This window comes from Helicoverpa armigera, chromosome 1, assembly GCF_030705265.1.
Source record: "Helicoverpa armigera isolate CAAS_96S chromosome 1, ASM3070526v1, whole genome shotgun sequence".
Lineage (NCBI taxonomy): Eukaryota > Metazoa > Arthropoda > Insecta > Lepidoptera > Noctuidae > Helicoverpa > Helicoverpa armigera.
Window position 1 is genome coordinate 11,234,920 of NC_087120.1, and position 17,473 is coordinate 11,252,392.

At 37.6% G+C, this 17,473-nt stretch overlaps 1 protein-coding gene across 10 annotated transcripts in view; it reads left to right on the forward strand.

Moving 5' to 3' along the window:
* Positions 1–17,473, forward strand: part of LOC110378182 (hepatic leukemia factor) — a 109,682-nt gene that overhangs the window by 75,151 nt on the left and 17,058 nt on the right. For 3 of the 10 annotated variants that reach the window (XM_049839087.2, XM_064035313.1, XM_064035337.1), the window contains exon 3: positions 9,141–9,176. The exons of 4 other annotated variants lie outside the window; for them this stretch is intronic. In XM_049839087.2, coding sequence (XP_049695044.1) covers positions 9,141–9,176 — 36 coding nt within the window. Of the gene's footprint in view, positions 1–5,209; positions 5,535–9,140; positions 9,177–17,473 lie in introns of those variants that run through there. 3 more of the 10 variants (XM_021337328.3, XM_049839073.2, XM_021337333.3) reach the window with 3 other exon arrangements.

The window sequence follows — 17,473 nt, forward strand, 5'->3', positions numbered from 1 at the left end:
TGTGTACTCAACCTTAGCGGTGACGCTTAGGCCCAAGTGCACCGACAATATAAACGCCAGTTTACTATGTTTATTTTCAAAGTAAGCAGTTGTAATAAAAACAGACGTTTATGTGGTCGATGAACTTGGGCGTAAGCTAGATGTTTTGAGGAGGCATTTGTGCCATTGGGCCTCAGGCTTGAGAGTGACGAGTAGTGACGTAATCCGGGCTGCACTTCATTGTTTATCTAGTCTACGCCCTAACTTAATTCTCAAATGAGTTGCTTCACACGGTAAACCTTAAAATGTTGCATACAACGTAGCAACAGCTCGACTTTCAGTCACGTGGACTCTGAAATGGGCTGAATTAAGGTTTCCGCGTTTCAGGAGGAAAATTTTTGACGTTTGATATTTCGACATAGTACAATTTTTCAGTACATTATTTCACTGTCAAGGTTACTAATTTTAATTAAATTTTACTAGAAAAAGTAGTGTGTAGCAACTGTGAAATGTCAAAGGATTTTAAATGTTTGAGGTAGCTGCAACCGGTCTACGGTTTTATTATTAGTACAAAATTGATTTCTAACCTTTACCTTGCCTTTTACTAACTTCTAGTGTTAAATATTTGCGAGGTTACTCAGAGCGAAATTTCTCAAAAACAAAACAACACAAAATGAACGATTACTCACAACTTTCAACTTAAAGGAATCATAAAAAAACTTCAATATAATTGTGTAAATTGTAACTAAAAAGATCGACCTATCAATACTTATAATATACGCTTATATAGTTTTTTTATTAAGCCTATGCTGTCCCACTGCTGGGCAAAGGCCTCCCCCATAGCCTTCTACCTTTCTCTATCCATCGCTGTTTGTGGCCAGTCAGCGAGAAAGATGTCCTAATATACTTAAAGTTACAAAATAACACAACAATAAGTATGTTGAATTTGAATGCATTGTAACAAAAATGGCAGTGTCTCGGAAATGGTTCCGAAATGAGACTGCCATCCGATTCCAAACATAGAATATAATATTAAGTTCTACGTCGGAACCAGACGTACAATGCTGGCTGTAGAAATGAACATTGCAAGTTTAGAAGCATTCTAGCGCACAAAATAAATACAAAAAATACTTTTATACTATATAATAATATTGTACTTTTGGTAGCAATTGTTTTATGTTATACAATCCAAAATAATGATGGGTTAAATCCATTATTTTTAGATATTAGGAAACAGGTCGCGTAACAACAAGCGTAATCAATTTTGTAACACAAACTTTTGTTATTGTAATAAACAAATAAGGGGATATTAAAAAGGCAATAAGGAATTAAAACTTTTTGCTTTTGTTTGGTTTTAGAACTGCCAAAAATGGCGATCCGCTTATAATCGGCTATTATAAGCACAAATGTCAAAGTGGCATGATTGAGTTGCGAACCATTTTGCAAATGTTGTTACCTACTTATTACTACTACTAATACCTACTAAAAACTCGATTTTATTTATTTATTTATTATTAGCTTCACCTACAGCATATACATACATACACATACACAATACTTAAAATCTTAGGTTCTACTCTAATACATATGCCAATTAAGGGTAAACATAACATTCACATTAATTTTTGTCAATACACACAGGCAATTATATTTTCTGAATTTAGGCGCACTGCTGAATTCTATGCTTTGATTTTGTACGCACATAGTACAGAAACTAGAACTTACAACAAACCTAGACTAAGAAGGCTCGGTTACCTGTAGATTTATTATGTGCAATTACGCTAGAGCAAGAGATAATTGTCGATACATGAAACTTAGATTTGCCTGGAGTATCGATGCTAAAGTGCCGATACTAAAATCCTACCTACACTGTTCTCTCTGCAACTAAATTGTTTGCGAATTCAATTGTTTTTTAATTATTCGTTTGTTATGCATTGAAAGGTACAGCCACACAGTAAAATGGATTCTAAATTCTATAAAATCCGCTGAAACCTTTTACACGAACACCAAGTGTGAACCAGGTCTCGTGTTTGAATCTTTTATCATTATCAATGTACCTATTGTAGAAGTTACATTAAATATATCATCAACATACTATAAGAATTCATTACTAAGAATATAATATTTTTGTATCTACCTTTTTATCGAATTTAGGCTGTAAAAAAGACAGATTAAAATAAGAAAACTATTTTTATATTTCACCATGGATACAAACTTTCTATGTTAAAATTAAACGCCTAAACCTAAAATAAATTGCGAAATAAATAAAGTCAACAATTCGTTCAGTCTCCAAATAGCTCACTTTCGAAACCTGCATTTCTTTAGCTTCTTTTCAAGAAGGTTCATTGTCAAATTGTAAAAATAAAAAAGTACAACCCAACAGCAAACAGTTACAGAAATAAACCAAGAACTTGAAGACGGTCAAAGTTAACCAACTTCAAAATTAAAGGGAATTGGGGCTGTAAAGGGTAAAAAAGTATTTATAACTTCTTAGTTAGGAGAAGTTGCAAAACTTTAGTAAAGTGTTCCTAGGGTACAAGATTACCCAGCGATGCTTATTTTATGCCCGTAGACATAAATAAATCAGTTGATAGATCCAGCAGTTCAGTCAAACACATTAAATCCTAAATCGAAATTAGAACAATATTTTAGCAACATCAACGCTAAAGATAGCAACCCTAATAAGCTTCACTGGTTCCTAGTTAGAGTAAAAGTTGATGCAAATAGGAACTCCTATTGTCTAAGTTTGGCAGGCCCGAATTTGTGCTCAGACTTTGGCAATGTTGGTGACCCAATTTCATGGATAGGCACCTATCAAAACTATTTTGAACCGAGTTCCTAAAAATGAGGTTCTCAATTCGTCAGAGCTTTCTATTATTATACAAACCTATACCATACCATAGCCATATTCACGTACTGAATGAATGATCACATGCAACAGTCAGTCATTGTCATCGTAACCCATTTGCACTGTAGTACAACATGAGTACAACAGTGAGTCCCGTGGTGCGCTACGCCTGACGTAGCAACGGCGTAGCACCACCCTGCTACGGGCTACGTCACCAGCGTAGCCGAATTCTGTGGTACGCGCAAATCACGCGACACCTGAAAACGTGTCCGAATTCAGAACTTAACGTTATTGTTTTGTCCCATACAAATTGTTTCTTGTTGGTTACTTTGTACAATGTATTCAAGTACAATGGCTTCAAGTTATTTTAGACGACTAACTTTAAGCTAGGTGGAATATTTTCCGTATTTTTGGTGTTCGGTTGATGGAATATTCATCAATAGCGTGTCCTAAAATAATGTAGTGTCCGTTGTGCACATGACGGATTAGGGATGAATGCGTGGCGTTGCGTGGGTGTCGGCCACGTGACGGGGCGCTCGCCCCTCTCTACCGACGGCCGGCGACGCTGTACGAAACTTCGCGTGTTTCACCAAACAGCTTCAACACGTTGCTACTTAGTACCTCATTGGTACCATTTAGGCCTCGTATAGGTAACTAAGTACATACTTGTCAATATTTAGAAAGAAATGAGTGTCAAAAATAATTATCATTTATGTAACATTGAAACAAAAATACTATCGACAGGCGATCAGAAACAGAAGGTCTATGTTTGGAAGCTTAAAATTGGAATTACGTACATATTGAATAATCACCAGCCTAACTGTATCCTATACTGGCTGTATTGTCCTATCTCCTGCATCCTGAGATACCGGGCATTAATCCTTACCAAATATTTAAATTAGTTTTATCGTGATACATACAAACACACTTTACAGTATGTAGTACAAACTCATCAGGGAATTACTATAGCTGTAGTGTCATACTAAACAAATTATTTAGTTTCCCTACACATTAGAGTTTTATTTCAAAATAGTCCCTTTAACAACTCTTTCTCTTTATAACTGAAGTCAGGAATCCTTTTGACGAATTTTCCATTCTAGGTAACCTATTCAAATTGTTCGAAAGTTCGGAATAAGTAGTAGTGTGAGTTTAGCTAAAATATCGTTAAGTTTAGTCGGTTGTTTCTTGGGATACTTTCGAGACACAAAGCAATGTGTATCGAAACACATCGCGCTATTTACTTTAATCTATACTTATTTGTATGATAAAGAGGATTTTTTTTGTTTGCTAGTACCCTAAAGGCTCCGAAACCTTTGAACCGATTTGAAAAATTCACTGTAGGAAAGCTAAACCCTCCCGAGTAATGTAGGCCCGGTATGGGTGGTACGGGCTTTTATCCCGGTACGGGCGGTTATTTCCACGGCAACGGAACTGCACGGAAAACGGCTAATAATATATCCTTGTGTACATTCTAAAATTTGAATTGGCGCTGGTGCCATGATAATGCCGTGTAAGCACTTATTAGATTGCATGCGTTCTCCAGCTGACATGCACTCGTTTACATCAAACGCCACTTAGCACAATAATTGCACTTGTCACTGCGTTAGCTCTCAAATTACCGCATATTTACAACAATTATTTAATTACAGGCGTAATTGATTTCCAAAACTGTCTGTTTGTTTGAAACTGAGACTAATTTTGATGAGGTAAACAGTTGGCCAGCTTGTTTTCTAAGGCTGTGTAGGCAATACACGTGCTTCGGCAAGCCTTGAGTCTACAGGTAAAGGTCTACAAGTACATACTGAGTAAGTAGTTTGATAGAATACAATGTCTTCAGGCTGTGGCTACATTCGAAAATTGAAAAATAGTCATGAATTTAGTTGTGACAATAACATTTGTGATTTGATAAAATACTAACAAGTGTTTTATGTATATCGGAAACAATAACTCTCACGTGAGCACTCACTCGTTATTTTTATGAGTCATTCATGAACGTTTCCTCGGTATCTTAACATTTGATTCAACTATTCGTTATAGTTAATAGAAACTGTATTTATACCTACGGGTTTTATTCTTATTTCAAAAAGTGTGGTCATTCGCAAACCTGTTTTATGCATATTTTTATTGGATTGACGATGTGAAAATATGATGCGGAAACCAAATCTGAGGTGTAGAAAATGCATTAGTTTCGGTGCGGCACACGGGCGCTGTCGCAGAGTACCTGTGGAGCGGCGTCAGGGCGTGCGGCGGGTGGCGCCGGCAGCGCCGGGGTGACTCCACCCCCGGCGGCGCGGGGGGCGGGGCGCGCGGGGCGCTGCCGAGCGGGTGCAGCACGTGCCGTCGAGCGTGCGGCGCGCACGTGGCGCTGAGCGTGCGCGCCGCGCTAGCGTCGCCTCCTTCATCAATCCTGCCGCGAACAGCTTCGGGAACGGTCGTGCCCACAGTTCCATCGAGAGTTGTGTTTACGGTTCCGCGATTGCAGCAACGATTGAGTGTGTTAGAGCGGACAGGGACAGCGCGCGATGCTGGCCCTCCCAACGTTTAGACAAACACGGATATATCGACATGGGGACTGATTCTAATGGTGCGGGCTCCGCGGGCTGGTGCTTGCCGCAGAACAGCGAGCTGTGCTTCCTGGCGCCTCAGCCGCCCGCGCCGCACTCCGGAACCTCACGCTATTCTCATCTGTTCGGCGCTATCCAGTCAGGTACTTGTCCGAGCCTACGTCATTGTTGAATCTTTGAGAGTGTTATGCGCGTGTTTTGTTTTGGGTGATAAGAGTGGTCATGCTGCATTGCGACCAGCGCACACAACTGATGCTGCAGGTGATATTGATAGCCGCGATCGTGCTCACACTCACTGACGCGCGCACACATGTGCGCTGTGCTGTGGCACACGCTAGTCTGTTCAGCGTTCAGTAGTCAGTGAGCGCGTATAAAATAACACAGCGCTGAATGTAGCACGTGCCGGCAATTCAGTGTTGTTGTTTACGGTGACCGGCAGCCGGCGAATCGCGACTCACAGATCATTAGTGCTGTGGCATGTTCCAGCATCTAATGTAATTTTTTGGTAGCGATTGCTCATGTGTCCGGCAGTGCATCGCCGGTGCATCTCAGTGCGTCAGCTTCCCCCCACTAATCGTGAACTGCCGCGGTAGCGCCGGTTGTGCATCCGCTGCCGGCGCGCGCGCCCGTTCCCGCCAGCTGACTCCCGCGCATCTCACGCTGTCTTCCAGACATTAGCCAACAAATCAAACTTCTTTATATTTAGACCTCTAGTACCTGTGTACTTAAACATAAAAACAATTGCTACTAATTGAGTACGTACATTTAATATATAGGTACGCGTGCCTATTTCTGAAGGATGCAGGTGATATTTAATTTTACTCTTATCAGCTGTTACTCGTTGCTAAGCAACAATATAAAACTGTTCTTAATTATTGCTTCGGATTACTTAAACCTTATCGTTTTCATTCGACTTGGTTTTAATATAGAGAATACGGAGAGGGCATTGTGAGATTTTTACATAGATTTCAATATATATCGGGTCTTGGGATTTGCCTACAAGAGTATTTTGACATGAGCCTCATAGAAGTATTGTCAAATGCCTATCTCTAATTAGCAAATCAACTGACAGATTGAATGTTGGGATCGATTCTTATAGAAGTGGAACATTCAAAATAGGAAGTCTATAGTGTAGAAAATGTTACGTCAGTGATCGGAATGGTGTTTAATTTAAGAATTGCTTAAACTTCACTCTTAGTTAAAGCTGATGTGTTTGACTCATCATCGATAGGCAAAAAACCAATAATCACGGTTCAAAATCAATATTTACTTGATACAATAGTTCTTTCAGGAGTTTGCTTGAGGTACGCTTTGATTGACCATTCATGCCCCGCAGGTCACGACTAGCAATTCATTGAGATATTTACGTTGAAAGTATCTAACTCAATTTTTTCAATGACTTGCTAAAGTCAGTTGCAAATGATCCTATATATTACAAAATTAGGTAACTAATAAGTAATAATGCACAGATTATTACGGATAAATAACAAATAATGCTTGGAGAATAACTAACTCGCCGGTTAACTTAAACGACAATCGAACCATTTTCAGTTGTCAAATCGCCGATTTGATAAATAGGCGGCAAGTATACGGCTGGTTATGGTTTGGTTATCATTAAAGTTAAATTATGCAATTGCGTCTTAATATTTTAGTTAGATGAACAATCTAATCGTAAATGCAGCATACATAAAACTTTTTAGAATAACGCTCAATCCTTCTCCATGTGAGAGGAGGCCTGTGCCCATTAGTGGGTCGATAAAAAGGCTGTAACTAGGCCTAAAACTTTTGTGTTTAGTTAGACAAATAGCTTTCCGCTTTTACGTCATCTACTCTGATGACAGGTACTTTAATAGCCTGTAGGCCTTCTCCAGTTAAATGCATCTTGCATAGTGACATTTTCGGAGCAGCTCTAGTTTTACCTATTATTAGATAAGTGCTTCCAAAATAATTGTGACCTGTTTCTGTATTCATTTTTAATTTTCAAGAGGCGCCACATTTTATGCAAAATGTTTGATTTGTTGCAGTTGATACAAGTAGTAAAACCCACTAAATGAAAGCCAATTGTTTGTATTTCGTGTAGGCCTTTCATAACCTCTCACGAAATTCCACACTATTTTCAGAGTTACAAAAAAAAGAAAAACATTCGTTAGGAAGTATAGTTACTTATAGGTACTTAGCAAAAATTTTATGTAAATCGGGCGTAGGACGAATACAGCTAAGCCTTATGAGGGCCATAAGGTTTTACGCCCGATTTACATGAAATTTCAGTAGCTTATAATTCTTGTTTATTGATTAACAATAAGTATTCATTAAAATATCAATGAGCATAGACTTTTAATTTGGACCACATATTGTTTTTGTTCAGAATGTAATTTTGGTTTGTATCTTTAATTTAAGTAAGATTTAAGTATCTGCCTTATCTTATGTATTGTTAACACGTGCATTGTTAAAATCCGCTTGCTTATAGTAAACAAAAACAAACTATTCGCTTTGCAAGGATATACTTTTTCACGCCTTTTGCACGGAGGCTTTACAAAAAGCCTTATCAGTAAGCAAAACTTAGTTATTTTTAAGGATCGGGAAAAATAAATACAATAAATATTCATACTCCTCTCAGAAATGTATGCACAGTCGCTATGTGCATGCAGCTATACATTTATGACATGTATGTACTAGTGTAATCTCGCGTTGATTCGGTTCGCGTGTCTGCACTGAGCTCATTTAGCTCATAAAGCCTATACCTGTGTAGGTACTAGTGGACGTCATCCTGTCTGATTGGTTGACAGATAGCACTGTTCCCACCGGAAAACTGTGGCACTTTAATTTCAGAACTACGAGTTTTCATTTCATATTACCTGAATTGTGAAAAGGACATACATTTATTAATCAGGAACTCAAATTCTTGTTAATGTATTTTGACTTAAACAGTTTTCAACATTGCAAATTGTATATGAAAACCTTAAAAAATTCAGGTCTTTCTAATTCCATTATATCATATAGTATCTATATCTAAAACCTCCAAATTCTTGGGCCATATACTTGTAAGCAGTGATTGAACTGGGAAACAAAGTTCCTTTAAATAATTACTCAGGTCAGAGTTGCAATTGCTAATCATTTCAATTCGATTATTGTATTGAGTACGTATACTATTCAAGCACAATTAAAATGCTTCTACAACTGCGATCTGAAGAAGCTATGAAATTAATTGGGTGCGATATAACAACCACGTGCGGGATTTCTGCGCCATGCTCACATTGGATAACACACGTGTTTTTGTAGGCTTAGAAATGTTCTGGTACAAGCTTCGGGATTTGTAAGAGAAGATATTATAATGTGTACTACGCCTCGACAAACCTAAGAGTGTAAACCAAACATGATGTAACTGATGGTCGGTAGTTGGCTGATAGTTAATTCGTCTAATTGTCAATTCAATTAAACTTTTTCATTGGTCTGATTTTTATAACCAGCTGGATACCTGATCATTGTAGTGTGCGCATTACTTACTATTCATCTCCGTAATGATTTGATCTAGCTATCAGCAGCGGACTTAAAATTTTGCAGTGTGTGAGCTCTTAAAAGGTAGAGACAAATCTGCTAAAGATTCATCAGCTCAGGATTACTAGGGGTCTAAATAATTTAAAACTTTACAAATTGAGTTCCACAAAACAGTAAAATAGGATGTCTTCTTCCTCTTCTTCTGAATAATAATCTCTATTCATGTTTACTCATACCATGGTATTTTGTTGTAGGCCAGAACGCTGGTCGGCGTCCTGTACTGAAACCAGGTGACAATTTAAAATATTCTGATATTAAGCTAGATTGCACAAAATAACGTATTTAAGTAAAGTAACCAAAACACAAAATGAACGTAATAAGAAACGTAAATGATTATTGTTTACATCTAGACAAATGAACAGTGTATTAAGAAAAGCCGCGGTCGGTGTGACGATTAATAGACGCACACAGACACACGGGCACGCGATGTTCATATGGAGGTGCGGTTGTGTGCGTGCGCGGACACGTGACGCGTCATGTGCTGGCCGGCAGCTCCTCGAGCGTGATATTACTTTAGCGTTATTACATTTAGGCACTTACACTTCGTAAGGTTGCATCTTGTGCTTCCTGCTAGGTACCGCGGCTGAGCGCGCAGTGAGCGCCGCGCGGCGATGACGCGCAGTCGCACGTCGCTCTGCGCACGCCCACTTGCGCGCCTCACTAAGTAATTCCACAGCCTGCCCGCCAGAGGCCGCTAGTCACACATTTATTTTCATTTTCACGATATTACTTCATAGAGAAGTATCTTTTCCTTAGAATGTAGAAGATTTTTCTATTTCCACAAAGTTTCGCAGGACCCGACAAAAAATTGGATTTTTCTTGAAGTACTGAAACTGTATAAGCGGTGGAACATAAATTGTTAATTTGCTCCGGTAATGAATGTAGCTATAATTCAGCTCACTTTGTCATCGTATCGTCACGCAATTATGACATCGTGTTATAACCACGTACGGCTAGTTTTAATTATCAAACTTTAAAACTGTTACAATGCATTTGTAGCCACAGTACACTTGTTTAGTTGCACTTACTGAAAATGAATTTTTAAACCTTTGTAAGCACGAAGAGAATGAGAAATTATCGTGAGAAAATCTGTAGCTACTGAAAACGACGACAAGCCTTCAGCAAGAGTGGTTTACAATACCCCCATATAGCCTTTGTATCTCGAATGCCTTATAACAAACAATACGGTAGTTTACAGCCAGTTACATTTAATTCTATCTGAACTATCAAAAATGGTTACATTTAAATATATGTATGAAAGTAGGAATTATAAATTCACAGATTTTTCAGTCAGAAAGAAAACATTTTCCACAAAAATGATAAATGAAACTGACTTTATTTGAACAAGATGCTTTACCAAATTACTATAATAAATGATTTGTTTTGTGACCTAGTTATCTACCAAATTGTTCTATAATGGTACAATAGAAAAGTAACGCCGATAAATTTCATTAAATTTTTTCAGTTTAATCATCTGAAATCTTGTAAAACTCAATTTACAGTCCAGCTTTTCCTGTATCCGGAAAACTGTTATTATCTCTTTTGGGGAAAACCTACTTTTTCAATTTCATGCAGTATTTTCTTTATGATATAAAATATAGTTTGAATGAACTACTACAGTCAGCCACCGTCAGTCATACTACTAAGCATAGTTGGAACAAGCAAGAGGCCTCCTCAGTCTATTATTGTAGGAAACATTTCTCGCTCGACGGAACTAGCCCGGAGCGATACCACTCTATCATATCACGGCAAGTTTCACTTTTCCGATGGAATGTGATGAGCCTTTTATAATCTTTCTCGCCTTAGAAAATATATTTATAAATAATTAATTACCTCTGGCGTTACTAAGAATTGAGGTAATCTGAATAAGAAATGAAAAATATTGTGTTGAGGTTTTCTCGCAACTACGTCCTGTAGAATCGAATAATTTATTCTGTAGAATTGCATTGATTGGTTTATTGCTATTATAATTAATTATTAATTCAATTCATTTTCGAAATATTATGGGGAGATACTGTAAATTGAGCTTTGTTTAAAAAGAAAGTATCAAGCATAAGTCTACTGCAAAATATGTATATCATCTTTAAGAGAAAACATATTATTTTTCATTTTGAAACATCTACATGCGTACAGGAAGTTCTAGTGTTCTTGTATCGAGCGTGTCACGTTCATTTGAACTTGAAATACTTCTTGAACTTGCCATTCAAAATGTTTCGAACAGGTGTTCCATTGTTCATATAATATTGTTTAGAAACTAATTTGTTGTTGTAGCAACTCGGACAAAATTTTGCTGAATCCTTCAACCTTTGCGAAATGATCAAGTTACGTGAAATTAGGCTATCTACTTGATCGAATGGTATGGCAAAACGAAGTGGACCGCGCGGACGAGAGCGGAGAAAGCGCTCAAATTGGACACATCTGGTGTTTACAAAGACACCGCCAAGGTCGCGCGAGCGCGCTTTCAAAATTCTGTCATTTCGTCTAAAATACACGCTGAGATGCGATTAGGCGAAAGTCGGAAATTCGTTCCGAGTTCCTTTAGCTAAAGAGTTTTGTTGACTTTAGTGTGCAGTCCTTGAAAGACGGTGTGCCAGGGTAGGTTGGTGACGGCGTCGCCAGGTGCAGCCAGTGTAAACAAGCATGTTATTGTGCGCGCACAATGGCACGATAACAACGCGATAAGCGCCCGCCAGCTGACAACCCTGACATTGCAGTCCCGTCGCACGCATTGCACCGCCCATTGTCCCTGCTCTCCTTGGCCCCTATTGTCTTAGAACTTATGAACATGTAGGCGCTTCATCGCTGAGCTTAATACCTCCTTAAACTATCTCACACTAAACTCCTTATAACTCTGACTCTGAATGAACATATTTTTGGCGCACTCACTATCGACCATTTAGAAAGTTCAGCTGCGATATTCGGAAGTAAATACCGGAGTACTAAGCACTTGTTGTTGGTACCGCTCAATGCTACCATGATAAGCATATTTATAGTTACGATTGCCATTGAAATCGTTACAAACCGCCCAGAAAGCGAACGATAACAATGTAATCGAACATATGGAAAGTTAATTGGGTACTTAATTTGATATGGCAGAGCACTTACAACTGTAATATAGGTACGTTTGAGGTAGTTTAGGGCCTAGGGTTGGAGGGGTATTCGTAGCGATCTAAACATCATGCATCGATGATATTATGCGCATTCAGTGTTGCGGTATTTTTGCGCAAGTTTCGGCAAAGGTGAAAGTGGTCGTGTTTTTGAGAAAGGAAAAGTTGCTTATTTTTTGTGGTATGAGGCTTGCGCGGGCGAGCGGCTGCCTCCTCCCCTCCCCGCCGCGCTCGTCCCGCTCTCTCCCATGAAAGTGAAACCTGTCGATTGAGCCGCTGCTAAGTTTTGGCAGTCACACCTCTCTTCGCTCAACTACCATTGTAACAATATATTCGCACATTGCCCTCCTGTCTATTTCTTGCAGTAATTTTATGAGGTTTCAGTTTCTTAAACGCGTTCATTCAAATTAAAGAAAGAAGAGTTTATTCTATCTCGTAGTGGCTCTTTCTTCACTCACATATACCTAATTTTAAATATAGTCGTAATTTTCAAAATATTGTTACAGATAAGCTAGTGTATTTGTAGTATTTGTTATAACATGGTCAGAAGTAGAGTAACATTGAGTACTTATATCTAAAACTAAAGAGTACAGTTATCTAATATAGGTAATAATCTGATAAGAGACTTCATTTCAATAACAAATTATACCCGTTTAGGTAATATTAATGCAATATATTATTTCATTAAAAGAGGTTGTTAACACGCTTTCAGCGTTTTGTAGCAAACCATTCACATTTCACCTTTGTTTGAAATGGTAAAATTCTATAGTTTAATAGGGAAAGTCATCATAGTTTTACTTTTAATTTAAGAAATAAAAAAGTAGAATGCAACCCCAAAAGTTATTTAAAACAATAATAACCTAGCACAGGGCTAGCTTTTGCACAAGGTCTACATACAAGTACATTACACGCTCAATCAAAAACAAATACCTATCTTACTAATTAGCCTCAAAAGAACTAAAACAAAAAGTAGTTGCGGCAGGAATTAAGCAGTAATAAACAATGCGAGTTCAAGTGCGCTCTCGTCGATAGCCTCGGGTTATCGCAAACACTCACACACGCAAACATTAGCGCGTACACTAGACTTTTGTTCCGTATGTAACTTCCTAATGTTCCCAACTGTAGTATGTAAATCACCATCATCTGGTAAGACTGGTTGTCAGATTTACTATCTTCTGAATACCTATAATGACTGCTGAAGATGTTCACTGACAGCCGGGATCTACAGTTTAACGTGCCATCCGAAACAGTCATTGGTGTCCAAGATATACTTAACATACTCAAAGTACATACAAACTTAGTAATGTTGGTTCATGTCTGATCTGAAATCGAACACATACCCTCATGCTCGAGAGTTTGGTTCTTTACCCACTTGGTCACCACTTTTTTATTGTTTCCGACTGTACAATGTACATAAAACAGCCTTTTCACATTGGCGAATTTAAAGCTACGTTTTTCCACGTGTGATTCCGGTGTCGTGCGGTTTTTGATGTCATATTTGTACTGGCTTTTGTCAATAGGGTTGTTTCCAATTTTCGGAAATCTATTTAGATAGCTTCTAAATAATTTTAAGATCACCCTCTCTTTCATTTTTCGTCTCAAATCTTTTTATTTTTTATGTATTACATTATTTTCTATTTCTCTTAAAATATTGCTCAGAAAACGCTAGATCACGTGACTGTGACGTCAACGTTCTCTGTTCATTCCTTTACATTTTAAAGCACATCTAACGAGAAAAACTAACATACCAACTAATGGATTTCTTAATTTTTATAATGTATTTTTATAAAATAGCTACAAAAACTATAATATTTTTATACATATAAATTATTTTTATACATTTGCACAAAAATAAAATACCTCAAATGTTTTGAGTTGTGTACGCGGAAAAATGAAACGGTGCAAAGAAACGTAAAGTTTGTGTTTATTTATATTGAGGTTATGTTTGTGTCCGCGTTCAAAAAGATTTGATGCTTTTTTCAAAAAACTTAAATTAAATGCATGTCTACAAGGTTTGTGTTGTGCGAGACTGTGGAAATACGACCATTAGTGCTCCAAATAAACTGTTCATCCACGTTCCGCTGAAAAATCTTGGTTATTGACAAAGAATTGAGCGACCATAGAAGTCTACTCTTGGCAGATTGGAACTATCAGCTTCCATAAATCCTTTCTCCATTATTCTTTAGCAGTTGTATCACTTAAATGCAATTAACACACAGAACTTCACAGAAGCGAATAAACAAAACATTAATTCTGAGGTTATTTCGATATATCTGTCACAGAAAAAATGACGTCATCAGTCTCTTCTCGTCGTTTTTAATGGCGTGACGTCATAGGCTCTAAATTAAGATTTCATAAATTAATTAAAAAATATATGGTCAGTTATAAATAATATGATATAGCTTATCGTGTTTCTAGTTTTGTGAACTTTCGGTGCATTTATTTACTTTTAACTAAAAGAATACTAGGAAACAACCCTATTGTTTGCTTTTTCGACACCGTCCATGTGAGCAGGCAGCTTGATTTTACCGCTCGAAAAATCCGATAATCTGCAAAGGCTTTTACATAAACAGCCTTTTTGTCTTTTCATTTGTTTTAACACATACAACCTTTTCATTTGTTTTAACACAAAAGCCTTTGCAATTGTTTTAACACGACCTGTAGGTTCACTTGCCCATAAAGTTTTCAGGTTTTAATTACAGTCCAACACTCCCCTACACCCTTTTACAAAAAAGAATTATTTAACATTTCTGTTTCGAAAAATCTACCTTATTGCATATAATCGTTCGCCCACCTTCTTTCTTTGTGGCGCCTAAAACTTTCCCGCATGTTAACCTTTCTAATGATTTATTTTTATGCCATAGAGAATGAAAAAGATTCTTTAAATCTATTCGACCTTTGCAGACAGCAAACTTTTAGTCGGCCGATAGCCTGATGTGACTCTTAACGAGTATCAAAATGTTTGGATATGCTTACATTGCAACGATTCCGATATAGGCGGACTAATTTACTCATATGTATATAATTTTTCGTATAGCTGCCGGCATGGATATTGAGCTCTCGGCGGAAGAGTGGGGATCGCTTTGCGCACTGTACACATAAGGCAATAAACCAATAAATCGCTTCTACGCAGGTAAAGGTCAGGGCTCAATATCCGTGCCGATAACTATAAGACAATTTTTATTTTCAACCGACTTCCCAAAAAGGCAGAGTTCCCAATTCAGATGTTCTATTGTTAAGTAGGTCTATATCATTAATATCATCACCAGCATTAATCAGTAGTTACATAGAACTGTGTTGTACTATATTCTGGCATATAATTAATATAGTAATGAGAAATTTGGTCCAAGTACGTCAACGTTTCAAATTAAGCTGACCAGTAATTAAACGTACGGTAGACCGCACATCAGTGGTAACTGTCATGCACCTTAACTCAATAGTAATAAGTACGATTTTCCTATAAAACTGTTACCACTGATCTGAAGTTGACTGTACATATAGCAATTTGGTATACCTATGTAAGTATTTCTGTAAAATAATTTACGAACTCAGACGTTTTAATGTATTTTGGGCATTAAAATAAAATAATCTTTTACACAATGTTCTTTGCGGTCGGATTAAAATTCGTATTTCTGCATTTCAATTAAAATAAATTACTGTCTAGGATTGTGGGAAAGGACGTGTAGGAAGCAGTTCCGGCACGTGGATGGGGCTGCGGGGATTACTCAAATAAACATATATATATGAACATTTATAGTCCTTCCTTACATTCTAGGGAGTCTTGACTATCTGTATATTAAAATGGATTTATTAGTTTAGGCTTGAAAGACGGAAAAATACTTACGTATACCTAATATTAGTAAGTATTTTTGTGATTACATATGTATGTACTTATTCACCAATCTTAGCACACAAATTGTACCATTGTACTAGTTATAAGTCGAATATAGTTTTATCAGGTGTTGTGTTTAATTTCCGCGGTCCATTGTGACGTCACGCGCAGATATTTCTATTGAAAATGTAACTTAGAAAGAAATTCCTAGAAGTGTAGGTTTGATTGATAAACATGATCGTCTTAATGTTTGTATTAGATCCGCGCATGCGCCGTGGAGATCTGAAGCGCTCGTGTAGACGTCGCCCTTTCAGCAACACAAAGACACTATGTTGGACTAGGTATAGCCCTCGGTTTTGCCCGCATTCCTAGGAAATTAGTTGCGATACACAAATCTTCTTCTTATGAAGTGAGCTGCAGATTTAATCACCTAAAAAGCCCTAGTGTCTGAATTTTCTCAAATCTGTGTTCAAAGAAACTATTGTTAACTGTTGAACTAGCTATAGCCCACGGTTTGACCTGCATTCCGAGGAAATTAGTTGCGATACACCCGATTCTTCTTCTTCACCTAACAAGCCCTAGTGTCAGAATTTTCTAACGATGACAAATGATAAGTAGCCTATATCTTTGTATTATACATAAGCTATATCACTACAGTTTCATATAAATCCATTCAGTAGTTTTTGCAAGAAAGAGACACAAACTTCTATCCATGCATCCAAAAAAAACTTTCGCGTTTATAATCACAGTGTGTTCATACTTTCTCCACTCTGGGCTTGTGGCAAATTGCTGCCCAACTGAAACGGCAACCGTTTACAACGTTAATCTATGATCGTGGGAACTACTCCGCGCATCTGGATAAAGAAGCAGTACCTATGGTATTGAAGGAATTTTTCAAATCGGCTCTTTAAGTTTGAGATTACAGCGTTCAATCTATGGAGAACAAAATGACGAGCGGAGATGAAATAACGGAAATCTTCTAAGAAAGTAGGACTCCAAAATATGGATTTTCGGGGAACAAGGAACGTTACTGTCTCCGCCCTTACACGCCTTCTTTGGAACCCGCCCATTTTTTGTAAAATTAAAAAATCATTGACAGATGACTCAAGAAACCCAAACGCCTCGTTAATTAGGTACTCGCAACTGATCGTTTCGTTACTAAATACGTAGAAAAAATGTAGTACAAGTAACTATTGTTACATTCACCTACAAAATTTAAAGTGCCTCCGTAAGAGAAACACTCATTGGGCCGCCAAAAAAAAAACAAAAAAAAAATAACGCCCAACACAATTGAAACGTATGTACCATGGCGTACCAAGAGTACCGAGTGTACCACTATCGGTATGAGTCCGTAATTGTACGTGAGTTTTATCGAAATCTTAGCTAATTTTAGATCGTGGTGGCCCAGTTGGTAAATGACCAGCCTCGAATAAATGCATGCAGGTTCGATTCCAAGTCAGCAAGTTCCAAATCTTAGGTAATTTCAAATTGTAGTGGTATAGTGGTCAGAACACCACCAGGTCAGCAGGTGCTAATATAACTTTTCTAAGTTATACGTACTTTTCAAGTTTATCTTCGACACTGATAT